The 14,408-nt window shown below is 37.5% G+C and overlaps 2 protein-coding genes across 2 annotated transcripts in view; both read right to left on the bottom strand.

The window, feature by feature from the left end:
• LOC122662048 (probable xyloglucan endotransglucosylase/hydrolase protein 10) overlaps window positions 1-14,408 on the bottom strand; it is a 19,958-nt gene extending 5,550 nt beyond the window's left edge. Inside the window, exons 1-4 of the mRNA XM_043857603.1 lie at window positions 14,023-14,408; window positions 13,825-13,925; window positions 13,543-13,736; window positions 12,315-12,726 (exon numbers count right to left, since the gene is read on the bottom strand). Of these exons, the coding sequence (XP_043713538.1) occupies window positions 12,324-12,726; window positions 13,543-13,736; window positions 13,825-13,925; window positions 14,023-14,209 (885 nt within the window). The 5' untranslated portion in view covers window positions 14,210-14,408 and the 3' untranslated portion in view covers window positions 12,315-12,323. The remainder of the gene's footprint in view (window positions 1-12,314; window positions 12,727-13,542; window positions 13,737-13,824; window positions 13,926-14,022) is intronic.
• LOC122662049 (probable xyloglucan endotransglucosylase/hydrolase protein 6) lies at window positions 4,235-5,449 on the bottom strand. Its single transcript, XM_043857604.1, has 4 exons — window positions 5,187-5,449; window positions 4,998-5,098; window positions 4,713-4,909; window positions 4,235-4,633 (listed from the first exon to the last, which is right to left on the bottom strand). Exons 1-4 carry the CDS (start codon window positions 5,377-5,379, stop codon window positions 4,243-4,245), a joined length of 882 nt encoding a protein of 293 aa, XP_043713539.1. The 5' UTR covers window positions 5,380-5,449; the 3' UTR covers window positions 4,235-4,242.

Below are 14,408 nucleotides of genomic sequence, written 5' to 3'. Positions count from 1 at the left end.
CGTATGATTTGTTCCATCCTTAGATGCTTGGGTTAACATATATACCTTACCCAATAAATGCAGACCCTAGGGTAGATGTATATAAAACGATCTATCAACCGCTCTTTATTTCCTTATATTTCTCTTGTAATAAAGGCTAGTAGTTTCCTTTAATTCTCTTTCCTTGTATGTATCCAATCCCTTCTTGATTCTCTCCTACTCTCTAAGTAGAGAGAACCGTGTCCTATTGAATTAGTGAAGAATATATTACCTTTGTGTGGACGTAGGTTCAAACTGAACCGAACCACATTAATTTTGTTGAGTTCTCTATCTCTCTCTCTCTATGTATACATATATATATTCTCTAACATGGTATCAGAATCGTAAACTTCAATGGTCCTTACATCCCTCACCATCTTTCTTGGACGAAATTTTACTGCTACACTAGTAGTAGGAATGTTCTTGCTACAAAGCTGGCAATCAAGAAAATGAGATCTTAAAGGGTATTTTAGAAAATACAAAAACGGAAAGTGAATTAATTATTCCATTTTCTTGACGGCTAACCTTGTAGCAGAAACATTCTTGCTATAATTCCTCCTCTCCCACCATCACCCCCTTTCTTCGTCTTTTAAATCATGTAGTCTCCATCAAGTTAATAGATTCGAACTTTACTTTGGCGCTCTCAGTTCATATATATCCCTCTTCTAAAAGGGTATGGATCTATTTATGGGCTTGTCATCGGCGTGTCTTCATGTCCTCCACAATTTCTCCCTTTTTTTTTCTAGTAATGATACCATGCCAAACTCCACCACAACACCGGAAATAAATCCAGCTTTTCTTGTCTGGACATGACAAGATCAGCTTACCATGAGTTGATTGATCACTTCATTAACCGAACTTGAACATGCTCGATCAGGTCATTAGTTGTGTTACATCTAAAGATGTCTGGAGCACGCACCCTTGAACGAGATCTTATAATGCAACTCCAAATATATTAATTGGTGTGTTCTACCTATTATTAACGAGGTTGAAATGCAGTTTTCAATCTTCTCAAAGGACAAGTGATTTGGCACCCCTATAATTATTGGAGTGTAACCCCCAATTCTCTCTCTATCAATAAAAGTTTGGCGATTAGGTATTGAGAACGTCCAAGTCCATAACTTTGTTAGATATGATCACTCTTTTTTCTTGGCTTTCTGAGGTTTTAGAAGTCTCTCTCTCTCTTTTTGTAAGGGTAATAGACAATTGATCGAGGGAGAGTCACACCACTCTTATTGGAGTTTAGGTCGGCCAACAACATGTGGGCCGATCCACTTTATTCATGTTCATCTTCTTTGTCTTCTTGGAATATATATTCGTTTTTTCCATTAATTTCAAGTTGTGTTCTTTGGTTTGGTTCGTTTTACAATTTTAATAACCATTCTAATCAGTCCCTTTTTTTTTTTTGAGGATCCTTACTTGAGTTGATTCGTGTAAACATACTAAGAATTTTGAGGATCCCTAATAAAGTGGATAACTGGATAATGTATCCAGAAAAATAAGAATGCAAACACTCTTCATAAAAAAAAATTAAAAAAAGAATGCAAACGCTCGTTAAAAAAAAAAAGGCTTTCTTGATAAGCTAATTAGTGTTACCATAAATTTTATTTTGGAAAAGACAAAAGCAATTTATATATGGGAAAAGAACGTTGGTTCGTCGTGTGGATCTTGTACCCCATGTAAGTTCTTTATTACATTGCCCTTGTAGAAAACCCGTCCTCTATCTTAATATATATATATATATATTGGGCAAGAGATCGTTGTCTGGAGTCTGGAGGATGTATCATTCATATGGGGTCTATATGGTCAAATAAGAGAGAGAGACAGAGAGAGTATGTGCTCTACTATTTATTATGTGAGAAAGATATAAAAGAAATCTATACAAGAGCGGCGTATGCTTCTTTTTTCCATTAAGATATTGACACAACATTCAAGAAGATAGAGAAGGGAGAAGGGGGTGGGGGATGAGGAAGCAAAAGGGGAGCTAGCAAGACCCTTTGCAGATCTATCTATTGTAAGGATATTACAACTCCTAGCATCTCTATATACACATCATGCAATTTCAGATGTAAGCTCTTCAAATGTCATGTCTCTCCAACCAGAATTGGAGAGCAACTTAATTAGTCAAATTAAAGATCAGCAAGCTATCAATTTTTAAGCCATGTGTGGGATGATGTGCTTATAATCATTGGATGAATAAGTCTAAGATTGTATTATTCTATTAATCACATATTAAATTTAAACACCTAATTTAATCATCCCCCCCCCTCTATATTGGCATGCATCTTTGATTTTTCAGTAATTCATGTAAATCCATGCACCGTCAGAGCTTAATTTGTTTTAACACTCCTAGTTTCGTGTGATCCCATAGTTGAAAAAATAGGTTTTGACTCGATCGAGTCACCTGAGTCGAGTAAAACAAAAAGAATATAAAACTGATCAAGAGTCATGAAGACTCTTAGATTTAAGAAATGGCCAGACGAAGTCCAAATCAGTCCGAGTTTTTATTAACCCAATTTTTTTTCTCAATTCACGTGAAACTCGTTGAGTTGTTTATTTATTTATTGTTATTATTATTATGGTATATACTATTAACAAATCGTAAGTTTGGTCTGCAGCTAAACAACAACCCTTGAAATTTTGTTTGTTTTCTTCAACATTAACCCTTTTTTGTTCTTCTCACTATGAAATAATCATAGGCTTAATTCCGTTTCTCTTGGAGAAAGAGAAAGAAGATATTTAAAAGAAAATGACTTTTCATGAGTAGGTTTGGCTTGATCAATTATTCAGGTTTGAAAAGAATGCGTGGAATTGAAAAACCTGATTTTTCAACTATGACTTAATCCATAAATTTGAGGGTCGGAACTCAATTTTACAGCCGAGCTACTCATATTGTGCCGTGCGCCCCAAACACAGTAAGGTGGCAAAAAGATCGCCTTACCCTGCTCGAGTACCTTATCCAAACGGGGGTAAGATGATCTTTTCCATCTTACTATGTGTAAAGCACACGGAAGTAGGGGCACAGCTCGAAAGTAGAGAATCGAGATCCTAAATGTGAACTCAATAGATGAAAAAAAAAATTCAAAAGACTTTTATGTACGACTCTTGACTCCATAATCAGTGGATGCACGTGTAGGTAAGTTGTGGGTGTCATCATCATCAATAATGTCCTCACTCTCCTCAGCTACCTCTTGTTGAGGTGGTCTACATGTGCATGTAAGCTACATGTACGCATCTTACATTCTCATTCATTCTTGTCTATTAATTAAGGCATTCGATTCCATTCGTGGGTCCAACCCATTCTTCAGTACTTCCTTCTAGTACATGTGTAAAAACAAACACCAAAGAAAACTGAAACAAAAATAAAGCAAAATAACACAGATATTTAACATGGTTCACATATCAATACGATGTGCTACATCCACAGGCGAAATTGAAGATATTTCGTTATGGAATGAAAGAAAGTTTTACAATCAAGATCTTTCAAAAACACTCAAAACGGTGTTGGTTCTCTCTTCTCAAAACCCTAACACGAAAACCCTCAAATTCAACTTCTTTACAACAAGATGGGTAAAGAATATAAATACTCTTCCATTGATCGGATCAACCGTATCATAGGGCGGAGCTTCATCCCCACTCCTCCAACAAGATTAGTGATGTGCTCCAGACAAGCCCTCTACTACCATCACAAATCTCAGAAAAAGTCTCATCTGAATCACCACAGATAATATTGGAACAGGTCAATCTCCAAAACAGGTACAAGAATTCACGACACGCATAACGCATAATTCTTTTAATCGTCAACGAGGTCAAAGACAGCGGTTTTAGAGTTAAAAAGTCAAAACATCTGACGGCTAAGAAGTGGTTAACATCCCATTTATGTGGAATTCCGACGTAATTAAATTTTGGTCAATTCCAGAGAGGAGTGGCAGTGTGCAGAACCAAAACAAAAAATATTATCATTAATCAAAGTAAAGTTCCTTATTATTTCATTAATAACTTATTTAATTATACACACTTGATGGAAATAATTACATATTAATAGAAATTGCAACATTAATTCTCTCAAGATAATTTGAATAACACACAACAACGTACAATCACCATTTTTATTTTGTTCAGATTATAATTAATTAACCTTGGCATCCATGATAATTAATATCGCATTAAATAATAAAGATAGATAGTAATAATAGTATCTAGCTATTTTTCACAATTTAGATTTTAGATGCCTGCAACGCATTCCGGTGGGACGGCGGGGTAGCGAGATCTATCGGCACAGTAATCGTAGATCATGTGATTCATGCGGACCCACTTGTATCTCCTTGCTTGAACGGCATCAAGTTGCTGGTAAGCAGGGGATTCCCACCAGTTACTAGGGTTGGAGGCACAGTTGGTAGGACCTGGGACAGGGCAACCCTCAATGTCAAAGTCCTTATAGTAAGCATAAAAGGGTGCTTTGCTCCAATCAATCTTCTCAAGTCCACCCCTTGTGGCCCAATCGTCAGCTTCCCACAAAGTAGAGAAAACCCCCATGGCTTGAAACTTTGGAAATGGTATCCCTCTTCCCTCATTATTCTTGTAAACTCTAATGGGTACTTCGTCTACATAAAACCTGCACCAACCCCCCCACCACCATTAATTAATTAATGAAGAGTTAATTAAGTTTAGGAAAGTAATTAATTAAGACTTACACGACATGGTGGTGATTCCATAAGATGGAGTAAGTATGGAAATCAGCAGAAGGGTCAAACCAGAGGTTGATTCTTTGTTCTCTGTCACCCTTTCCATGGGCATACACATTGGTTTGGACTGTGTAAGGTTGTCCACTCCGATTCCCCAAGAACTCGAAATCTAATTCGTCGCGGACCGTGTCGGTGTCCGAATTCATCTGTAAGAGAGAGAGAAGAACCCAATATTGAAATCAGAATCGAGAAAATTTGGAAAATAATGAAGGAAAGAAAGTGGTAGAAACAGACATAGAAGGCAGTGACGGTGCCGGCAGAGTCACCAGGGATGAGTTTGATCTTCATGCTGACACGCCCAAACAGGTATTTGCTCTTAGAGACAAACCCAGCACCTGAAAATTAATTCACCAAATTAAAACTTAGAATCAGAGTTGTTATGAAAGTAACAGAATTAGTAATTAGTAATTAGAATAAATATACCTGAAGATTGGTCGAGGACCAATTGGATAGCCCTGCCAGCATCGATTTGCCTGATATGGGAATCGGACCAAGTGACACGGAAGTCTTGGAGGAAGGTAGCAGGGCGTGCCCATAGTGAAGAAGGTGCCCATGCAAGGAGATGCAGGAGGACAAGAGAAAGAGAAGCAAATCTAAAGGAGGCCCCTGTGGCCATGGTGTGTTGTGGATCGAGGGCTGTTTCTACGTACAGCCAATGAGGAAACTAAATTTTTTAGTTAAGTGGAGGAGTGCCTAGCTATAATGGTGCGAGCTAGCTACATAAAAGGGTCTACTTGTAGAAGTGGTAGTGGTAGTGGTAGTGGTACTAGAGAGTAGAGAGATGATGGGCTGTTTATATAGTTGTAAAGATGGTGAGAGATAGAGAGAGACTAGACTAGACTAGACTAGACTAGACTAGGCTCGAAAGCCCCTGGTTGACAGCTTTCCTTTTCGGCCAGCTAATAGCAAGCCATCCCTGACCCCTCCATCTCTCTCTACCGAACTGTTTTATGTTTGAGGGCCGACGTTTTCTGTGGGGGGAGTGTGCTAGCGCGTGGACCAATGAAAGCGTGCAAGTTGGCACATTGCGGGTGAAAGTTTTGTCTTTTATGAAGGGTGGGATGGTCATTTTATCCCTTGTGTTTAGGTACGAACAAAACAATCTTTCATAGATTGATGTTAATAGTCTTATTCATTTATAGAATAAAGAAACTAAGAGTGTCAATTTTGGATCAGAACGGCCCCCACCCAATGGCTTATTAGTCCGATTCCAAGAATCTATCAATTAGGAACCAATAGAACCAGAACAAATTCATAACCTAATCCTATATTTTATAGAATTTTTAAGACTCAATTTCATGAGAGTTACTGTCAAACCCTTTATTTTTTTTAGTCTCACTTTTGTTTGGTACCGTTTGTCTCATATACTATTTTATCGAAGATTTGATTGTAAATTTTAAAAGTTCATTTGAGAATGTTTACTTAAGAACATTCTGTGATTTGAGGGGGAAAAAAATGAAGCATATCTCATGTGATTGAAATTAATGTCTTATTATAATATTATTAAATATATATAGCATGTGTTAGAGAATTTTTTTTTAAAAAAATTGGATTACTTGGAACCATTTAGGAACAAGAACCAGCACATCCATTAGTTAATGGTGTTGGATATCAAATTTGAAATCGATTAACTTATTGATCCAGTTCTGGACCTTACCCCTTATAACTAGAAACATTAAAAAACCAGAAGATCTGACACCCCTAAAAGAAAGCCAAGACCATACTAACTCACAATAAACCCCTTTCATAATCCATGTGGGCTCATATGAGATAATAACATAAAACCTATTGGAGGAGTTTAATCGATGGAACAATAACATTCATCAATTATCTGAAGAGTGAGTGGCATTGCATGCATGGGAGGGGGGTGAGATTGGGACGTTGGGACCCACAACATATTATACTCTCCTATGTATATCTCTTAATAATAGTGTCAATGGTAGGCTGCAAACGCTGGTCACTCTCTACTTCAATGGTTGGTGGCCATGGTAGGCCTATCATCGGAACTCGGGTAGGTTCCCTTTGATTGCACTTTAAGACAAAATTATTAAATGTTTTGGAATCATCATTCTGTAAAGTAGATTAATTGCATGGGTCAAATTATCGACGACCACTCATTTCATAGCTATATATATATATAGGGGGTAATTACTATCACTACCCTACAATTAGTCTATATTTACTAAAACTACTCTGTTTTTGAATTTTTATATTTCTTTCTACCCTCATATTTTACATATCCAGATAGCCCTTCCTTTTCACCTAATAACCTGCTAATCTATTTAACCTACTATTCATCTTCTATTTTTTATTATTTTTGTCATTAAAATAATAAAAAATGAAAGCATCCACCCGCTTCTTCTCTCTCTCGTTTTTTACTCCATTCGATTTTTTTTTTTAAATTTTTTTTTTAATTTTTTTATTTAATTAATTTTTTATTCAACACTTCATCGTCATCGTTCTTCTTTGAACAGATCATGGCTCTAAGTGTTGGTATCATACCACCAGTATCGGGCAATACGTACCGGTTTTACTAGTTATTGATACCGTGTCGATACTGTATTAGTAGCACGGTATGAAAAGGGGGTAAAATGGTTAAAAAAAAACTCGTTTTAAAAGAGATTCAGGGGTAATTTTGCTTGATAAAGCTGATCCAGGCCGATACTGTATCGATTTTGCAGGTTACCGATACCCGTTCTGGTACCGTGCACTAAAACCATGGAACAGATGGACTCTCTTCAAAACACCCCACTTCTACTCTCTCTTCCTTTTTTTATTCAATCTACTTTTTACTATTTTTTATGAGAGTCAATCTATTCCATGGTTTTAGTGCACGATATCGGAACAGGTATCGGTAACCTACAAAATCGATACAATATTGACACGGTATCGGCCTGGATCAACTGTATCGGGCAAAATTACCCTTGAATTTTCTTAAAAAATGAGTTCTCTGACCATTTTACCCCTTGTCAATACCGTGCTACTGATACGGTATCAGCATAGTATCGATATCGGTGACTAACAAAATTGGTACATCGCCCGATACGGGCGACACGATACCGATACTTAGAACCATTATATGATTGAAGAATGATGTGGATGAAATGTTGAATAAAAAATTAATTAAATAAAAAAATTGAAGGAAAAAAAAAAAGGGGGATGGAGTAAAAAACGGGAGAGAAAAAGTGGGTGGGTGCTTAATTTTTACTATTTTAAAGATAAAAATAATAAAAAGTAGAAGATGAATTGTAGGTTAAATAGATTAGCAAGTTACTAGGTGAAAAGGAAGGACAATCTGGATATTTAAAAATATGAGGGTAGAAGGAGATGTAAAAATTTAAAAGCGGGGTACTTTTAAAAAAGAAGTTTAAGGTAGGGTAATTTTAGTAAATATAGATTAAGTGTAGAATAGTGATAGTAATTGCTCCTTGCAAATGGTAGTAAAACATGCACAACGGTGAAAGGGAGGAGAGAAAATAGGGGTAGTTTTTTTTTTAAAGGTCAGCAAAGATATATTAATAATTAAAAATAAAAATATAAGTGTTTAACATTAGGTATACTCAGACGAATACAAAAATGCAAAGAAAAAAGAAGACTAATCAACCTACGGCAAAGCCATCAGCGGAAAAGGTCACCCTTCAAACAACGAACCAAAAAAAACCTCTAAAACGTAAGATGGAGAAAATAGGGGTAGTTAAAATAAGGATGGAGATAAAAAAAAATATATAAGAGAAAAAATAAAGGTTTTCGGTTTTATAGACAAAGGCTTGCGTCTTGGAGTTGAGCTCACGTTCAAGTAAGTGATTGTATGAGAACAGGTCACACTCGTTCAGATGGAATCCACCCCATATGGGCCTCACAGGGTGAATTCTATCTAAACGAATGTGATCCTTCCTCGTACGTAAACGTGAATCTGACTCTGCGTCTCCTTTGGATGAGGAAACCTACCTCAGCTCACATAAGATAATTTACGGTTAAGATAACTTTTAAAAACTATTCACATCTAAGAACTAAACCCACTCCCCCCCCGCCCTCCGCCCTCCGCCCTCCGCCGTTTTCGGATAAACTAATAACTACCAATAGGGTCGTTCTCCCACGTGTGCAAATAACTGGTAGAGTAAGAAGATAAGGAAGGAGAAATTAGACAAAGATAAGGTGTCGTGATCGTGTGGGGATGAACAAAAGCAGGTTGTGCAAGAGCGCCTAGTTTAAATATTTACTAGAGTTTTAACTCCAAAAAAAAAAAAAAAAAAAAACGAAAAGATAAAAAAAGAGGTAGCCTATGGTTAATGGCTCTATGCATGTAACACCTTGAATATTTGATTTAGTATTTGATTGTAAACTTAGAACTGTCCAACTAAAATAAAAAATATCAGTTTATTTTAAGTATACTACTATTAAGTCTTAATCGATTGAGTAGCAAATATTATTAAGGGGAAAATATCCACAAACTATCTGTGTGCGGATTCTTTCTGTATCTTCGCCCAAAAATTGTCTGTGGACTGATGTTCTCTGTGTCGCAGTGCAGCCTACACCCAGACATATGAGCTGAGTATTTCTACAGTTTAAGGGGGCAGGATAGTCATTTTTCCCATTCCCATGTGTCTAAGCAGCCTATGCCCCCGACACAGAGAACATTTGATCATATTTTTATTTTATATATTTTACAAATGTGGGATCCACATGCAGATTTCTTCACACTCCGACAGTGTGGGAAACCCTCACCCTTTTATTAATTAAAATGAGCTCTCTTAGGCACTTAGATTTGACAATTTTTTGTGTTCTTACACTTAATGTATACGCGTAAACCCCGAACTCACCCTTTACCGGATATTCAGTTCCTAGTTTGAAGCCAGTAAAACAAAGAAAAGGAACGAATTTTAGGAATCAATCATATCTCGTTTCACCTAGGCATGTATATTTCTCTAGACTTCCACAATTATATATCCACAACCATATGTTAGCCCATCACCTACCTCAATTAGACCCTTTTCATTCCCATCTTTTCGGGCCTTATTGGATGTTTCAATAATAACAAAAGCCTAGCATGGGCTGTTTAACAATCATCACTTATTGATAATGACTCTCTATCACTGATCGAACAAGAAAATGATACAAGGAAACCGACCATTTAGATGGTTAATTGTTGCCGACTCTTAACACTCAAATAATACTACTTAAGAAAGAATTTAATTTGCATCTCTACCTAATAAATTCCGATACTCAATCGATCCCATATCGGTGGAACGGTACAAACCAATTGTAAAATTGTTAAAAAAAAAAAATCGACTTTTAAATAACATTAGGAACAAAACCATCCAATCCAGAAAATTTCAGTCACACTTGGGTTATTATATATGGGTAGAATGGTCCAAGGATTCCATGTGTTTGACTAGTCAAAGAAATCTCTATACACGTCACATGTCAAATCCACGGGGTTATTAATTACCTAGATGGAAAATAATAGAATTATTTAACTATTTTGACCACTATTGGATCCCTTCAATTAGCCACCTTTCAAATTTCATGGTCCATCTTGATGATATAGCCCACCATGTAATTAAAATTTATTGACTCTTAGACCCTTTTTTCTTCTAAAATTTCATTTTGCCACAAGGGTAAATTGCAGTTGAGTTGATACAAACCAAATGGGCAGAAGGTGAAGTTAGCTACCTGCCCTTAAGAATTGAAAACCAACTTGGGCTCAGCCCAGTAATAGTGGCCCAGCTCAAACTAGGTTTGGGATCACCTCACCTGAACCATCCTTTATGGAGGGGTCTTAAGTCGAAACTGATCCATTATGATTATCTGTCGATGAGCCATTCTAGTTTAATGGGCTTCAGGAGATCAGTGATGGTCCGGCATCGATTATGAAATGGCCCGACAAACTGGGCATCTGTGTGGATTTAAGTTTGAAGTTGGAACTCCTGATTAAGCCATTTTTTGGCCAAAACCTAGAATTCAAAATCTTTGTTGACCAGGGCCCAAACATTGAGGCCCAAGGTCTGATATGGGTCCCCAAAGGTTTGGTCTGACTTATTTGTTTTAGGGAGGGGATTCTTTGAGCAAATGGCATAGAGGAGAGGAACGCACCAATGAGGAGCGACAAATTATTTCATACATAAGGGGCAGAGAGGTCATTTTCAATGTGTGTGTGTGTGTGTGCTAATGTATCCTTCGTGGTCGGGTTAGAGAACCTTTTCCCTTTATTTTATTTGAGTATATACGTAGGAGTGGGAGTGTGGGACCGGGTTTATCAAATGCATAGAGAGGATTCAGGCTAGGGGAGACAAGGATGAATCATATGGGACTCAAGGAAATGGAATGGAATGCCAGAGCTAAGGGTGTCAATTTGGGACAAACCAGAAACCATCCCCGAAGCATCCTAATAAAACCAGTACTAGACCATCCCATTAATAAAAAGGACGATATTAGGATCTAATTTTGGTCCAAAATAATAAATGGGATGGGATAGTTCTGGGATAGGATTCCCAATGGTACTGATACCAAAATATCGGTTAGATACTAGATGGAACTGGAACTACTAATACCCTTTCAAAAGGTATATTTCATATTCTTGCATTCTAGTTGTAGTTTGATGTATTTGGGTGGTATTTTCTCTTATGGAAGTTTCATTGATGGACCTTTTTTTCTATTTCTAAAAATTTGTTAAGTGATAGGATTAAAACCATATACGGGCTTATTTATTCGGTCATCATTAATTCTTAGTTGTCATTTTGAGAAGCTTACATGTGATCTAAGGGAGTTTAAAGAAGTAAAACCATGAAATTCATCATGGTTTCGTATTCTAAGTTGCTTTCTAAAGTGAATGGCACCTTAGATCTCATAATGTTGAAAAGATTCGCAAACTATTAAAGTTCTTCTCCCTTTTCTATAAATAGAAAAAAAGTAAAAAAGATAAGTAACGGAGTAATGAGTCCGTCAATAGACAAGACACATGGCATACAGTAAGCGTAATTGAAGAGGATTTCCTGAACTCGTGCCTACAATCGTTTAAGAATTGGTACTGTTCCGTTTCTAAAGTAAGTGGCACCTTAGATCTTACAATGTTGAAAAGATTCACAAACTATTAAAGTTCTTCTCCCTTTTCTATAGATAGAAAAAAAAAAAAAGATAAAAAAGATAAGTACCGGAGGAATGAGTCCATCAATGGACAAGACACATGGCACACAGTAAGCGTAATTGAAGAGGATTTCTCATACTCGTGCGTAGAATCATTTAAGAATTGGCACCGTTCCATCCCTTCAATTCGGGACCACATTAATTCTAGGATTGGCACCTTTGGTACCAATACCGGTACAAATCGTCCGGAATATCGGAACCTCCCAATTGACACCCTTAAGTGGAGCAAGGTCTATAGCCAATTGTGTGAAAGATAGGCAGAACAGTCCGTGTGATTGGAATCTTCGATGGGTTATGCCTCGGCCAATAATAGTTCAGTCAAATTATTTCACAGCAAAAGTTGCAATCTCTCACTCTATCTCTCTCTCTCTCTTGTTCTTTCTTTCCCTCAACCCACTAAACTGTAATTAATATAGATCAATACTTGGGAAGAGAGCACTCCTTTGAAAGATTGTTTTGGAATCTCTGGTTGTCTTGGCAGTAATCATAGATGAGATGATACTTCCTCACCCATTTGAATAGCCTTCTCTGCCATGGGTTTAGAGTGCTAAACTTGGCATTGTTCCACCAATTGCTACTGCTATCACTCCTGCAAAACCTTGCATTTCCCCTCCAGGTACAAGCATCTATCGAATAGTTCCTGAATGAGGCTATGAAGGGACCCTTGGACCAATCTATCTTGTCCTTCCCGCCACGTGTTGCCCAGCTATCACCATTCCATATAGTAGCCTTGATGCTCATTGGTTGCCACCTAGGAAATGCTACTCCCTTCTCTGCATGGTTTCTATATACTCTGATGGGTACCCAATCCACAAGGAACCTACAAGAGGAACACACATATGTAGAAAAAACGAGAACCTAAAACGATGCAAAATGGAATGGAAATCGCAAACAATCACACAATGCACACAAAGATTTACGTGGTTCGGTAAGATTGCCTACATCCACGATGAGATGGGATCTACTTCAATCTGGATCAGGTCCCCATCTAGGGACCATGGAGACAGATCTGGACCCTCCAAGGGACCAACCTCTAGTGTGTAGGGCCCACATCCCATGGAGGGTCCAGATTTGACCCATGCAGGACCTGATCCAAATTCATCTGCTTCACTATCAATGGAGAATATGGTTACTGCAGCTCGTCCTCACACTTCTTTTAGAATGATTTTAGAGAAAGAACCCTGGCTACAAATTTAAAGCGAAATTTATACAGGTAATTCACCAAAATACCCATATAGGCCTATAAGAGGGCGGACCTTGGTACGACATTAAGGTTGCTCCATTGTGATTAATTGATCACAGGTTCGAGTCTTAGGAAACAGCCTCTCCGCAGAGCGGGGGTAAGGTTGTGTACGTTATGACCTTTCCCAGGCCCCACAGTGGCAGGGAGCCTCGTGTATTGGGTACGCCCTTTTACCCATACACGTCTAAAAAACTCCAGGCCTCTTAACTGCCCTTTGGAATCAACCCACTCATGCAAGCGACAGAATACAAGACATCATACCCCAACAACATGAACATTATATATTCCACTACATAATTAGTTTCTCGAAAATCTCTTAATCTAATCAGAGGGTAAGAATTGTAAAGTCATTTTGTTGAGACATACAAGATTGAATTTCTGAAAATGGCTTACACAATTTGGTGAAGATTCCATAGGATTGAATAAGTGTGGAAGTCTTTTGTTGGATCAAACCATAGATAAATCCTCTGTTCCCTGTTATCAAACCCATCAGTGTATATGTTTGTTTGAAGAATGTATGGCTGCCCTGTCACATTGCCAAGGAATTCAAAATCTATCTCATCGCGGTTAGGTTGATCAGAGCTCATCTGTGTGCATTACCCAAAGCTCAAGTTCAAACAATCATCACTCACAAAAGAATTATTCAAAAAAAAAAAAAAAAACAGAGTTACTTACATAGAAGGCCACAACTGTGCCGGCTGAATGACCTGGTATTAGCTTGATTTGCATATTAATCTCCCCAAACAAGAACATGTCATTTGAAGCAAAACCAGCACCTATATATATATATGTAAGATTCAAACAGTAAAGAGAGAGAGAGAGAGGTACTAAATGAATTCACAGAGTCTTTGGTTCTATGTTGTCCAAACTTACCAGATTCTTTGTCAAGCTTCAAGCTTCTTATTCTCCCATCAGCAGAAGAGTTTACATGGTTAGGAGACCATATGACATAGAAATCCTTATTGAAGTCCCCAGTAGAAACAACAGAAGAAAGAGAAAATTGGATAAGATGTAAAATGAGAATCCCAATGAAGACAAGAATTCTGCAATTCTTGGCCATGGCTTCTGTTGGTACTGTTCTATTGAAGGATTGAAAAGAGGAGTTGGGCAAGGTTTATATGAGTAATGCATAATCTTCATGAGACTTGGAGAGTTGAGAACAGTTAAAAAAATGGTAAGGAAAGCAAGGAAGGTTTGTTGAAGCAAGCAATACCTATAGTTGGAAGCAAAGGAATGTTGGGCTGTTAGAATCTGGTCTC

This window comes from Telopea speciosissima, chromosome 5, assembly GCF_018873765.1.
Source record: "Telopea speciosissima isolate NSW1024214 ecotype Mountain lineage chromosome 5, Tspe_v1, whole genome shotgun sequence".
NCBI classification, from domain to species: domain Eukaryota; kingdom Viridiplantae; phylum Streptophyta; class Magnoliopsida; order Proteales; family Proteaceae; genus Telopea; species Telopea speciosissima.
This window is presented reverse-complemented; position numbering and strand designations above follow the sequence as displayed.